This window comes from Sinocyclocheilus rhinocerous, unplaced genomic scaffold, assembly GCF_001515625.1.
Source record: "Sinocyclocheilus rhinocerous isolate Xijiao unplaced genomic scaffold, SAMN03320098_v1.1 C35980420, whole genome shotgun sequence".
In the NCBI taxonomy this organism is placed as follows: Eukaryota; Metazoa; Chordata; class Actinopteri; order Cypriniformes; family Cyprinidae; genus Sinocyclocheilus; species Sinocyclocheilus rhinocerous.
In genome coordinates this window covers 1-740 of record NW_015769580.1, presented here as the reverse complement: position 1 = coordinate 740, position 740 = coordinate 1, and the positions used below count along the sequence as shown (strand labels likewise).

General features: G+C 49.5%; 1 protein-coding gene across 1 annotated transcript; it reads left to right on the top strand.

Moving 5' to 3' along the window:
• Positions 1–4: 4 nt before the first annotated feature.
• LOC107735333 (vitamin D 25-hydroxylase-like) lies at positions 5–732 on the top strand (the record flags this gene model as incomplete). Its single annotated transcript, XM_016547049.1, has 2 exons — positions 5–299; positions 385–732. Coding segments are annotated over 2 exons (477 nt in total), but the record flags the coding sequence as incomplete, so codon positions are not given.
• Between the last annotated feature and the right edge of the window lie 8 nt (positions 733–740).

Here is a 740-nt window from a genome sequence, read left to right as displayed (position 1 = left end):
CCTGAATGGCAGACCACCTGCTCTTGAAGACAAGCAGAGGATGCCGTATGTGGAAGCAGTGCTGCATGAAGTCCTGCGCTTTTGCAATGTCGTCCCACTGGGCATCTTCCGCGCTACGTCTCAAGATGCGGTGGTGCGTGGCTACACTATCCCCAGGGGCACCATGGTCATCACTAACTTGTACTCGGTGCATTTTGATGAGAAGTACTGGAGTGACCCATCCATCTTCTGCCCAGAGCGGTTCCTTGACTGTAATGGCAAATTTGTCCGGCATGAAGCATTTCTTCCTTTCTCCATAGGTAAATGGCAGATATTTGGGAAATCGGTCAATCTAGAAGATTTTCGTTGTTCTGATGTATCTGATTTCTGTGTGTTTGTCTTTAGGTAAGCGGCACTGTCTGGGAGAGCAGTTGGCCAGACTGGAGATGTTCTTGTTCTTCACCACGTTGCTCCAGAGGTTCCATCTTCAGTTCCCCGAAGGCTTTATTCCAAGCCTCTCTCCGAAGCTAGGCATGACCCTTCAGCCTCGACCGTACTCCATATGTGCCATCAGGAGACAGCAGTAAACCTTGCCCCGTGAGCTCTGGAACACATGCACTCACCTCAGGGGATCCTACTAAGAAACGCAAACGGCAGAGCAGTTACCCGTCTTAAATTCCATCAGCAGGGAATACTGACCTCTTATATTGACTTGTTAAATTCTCAGAACGTGTCCTCCATAGTTTCACAGAACCCAGCCT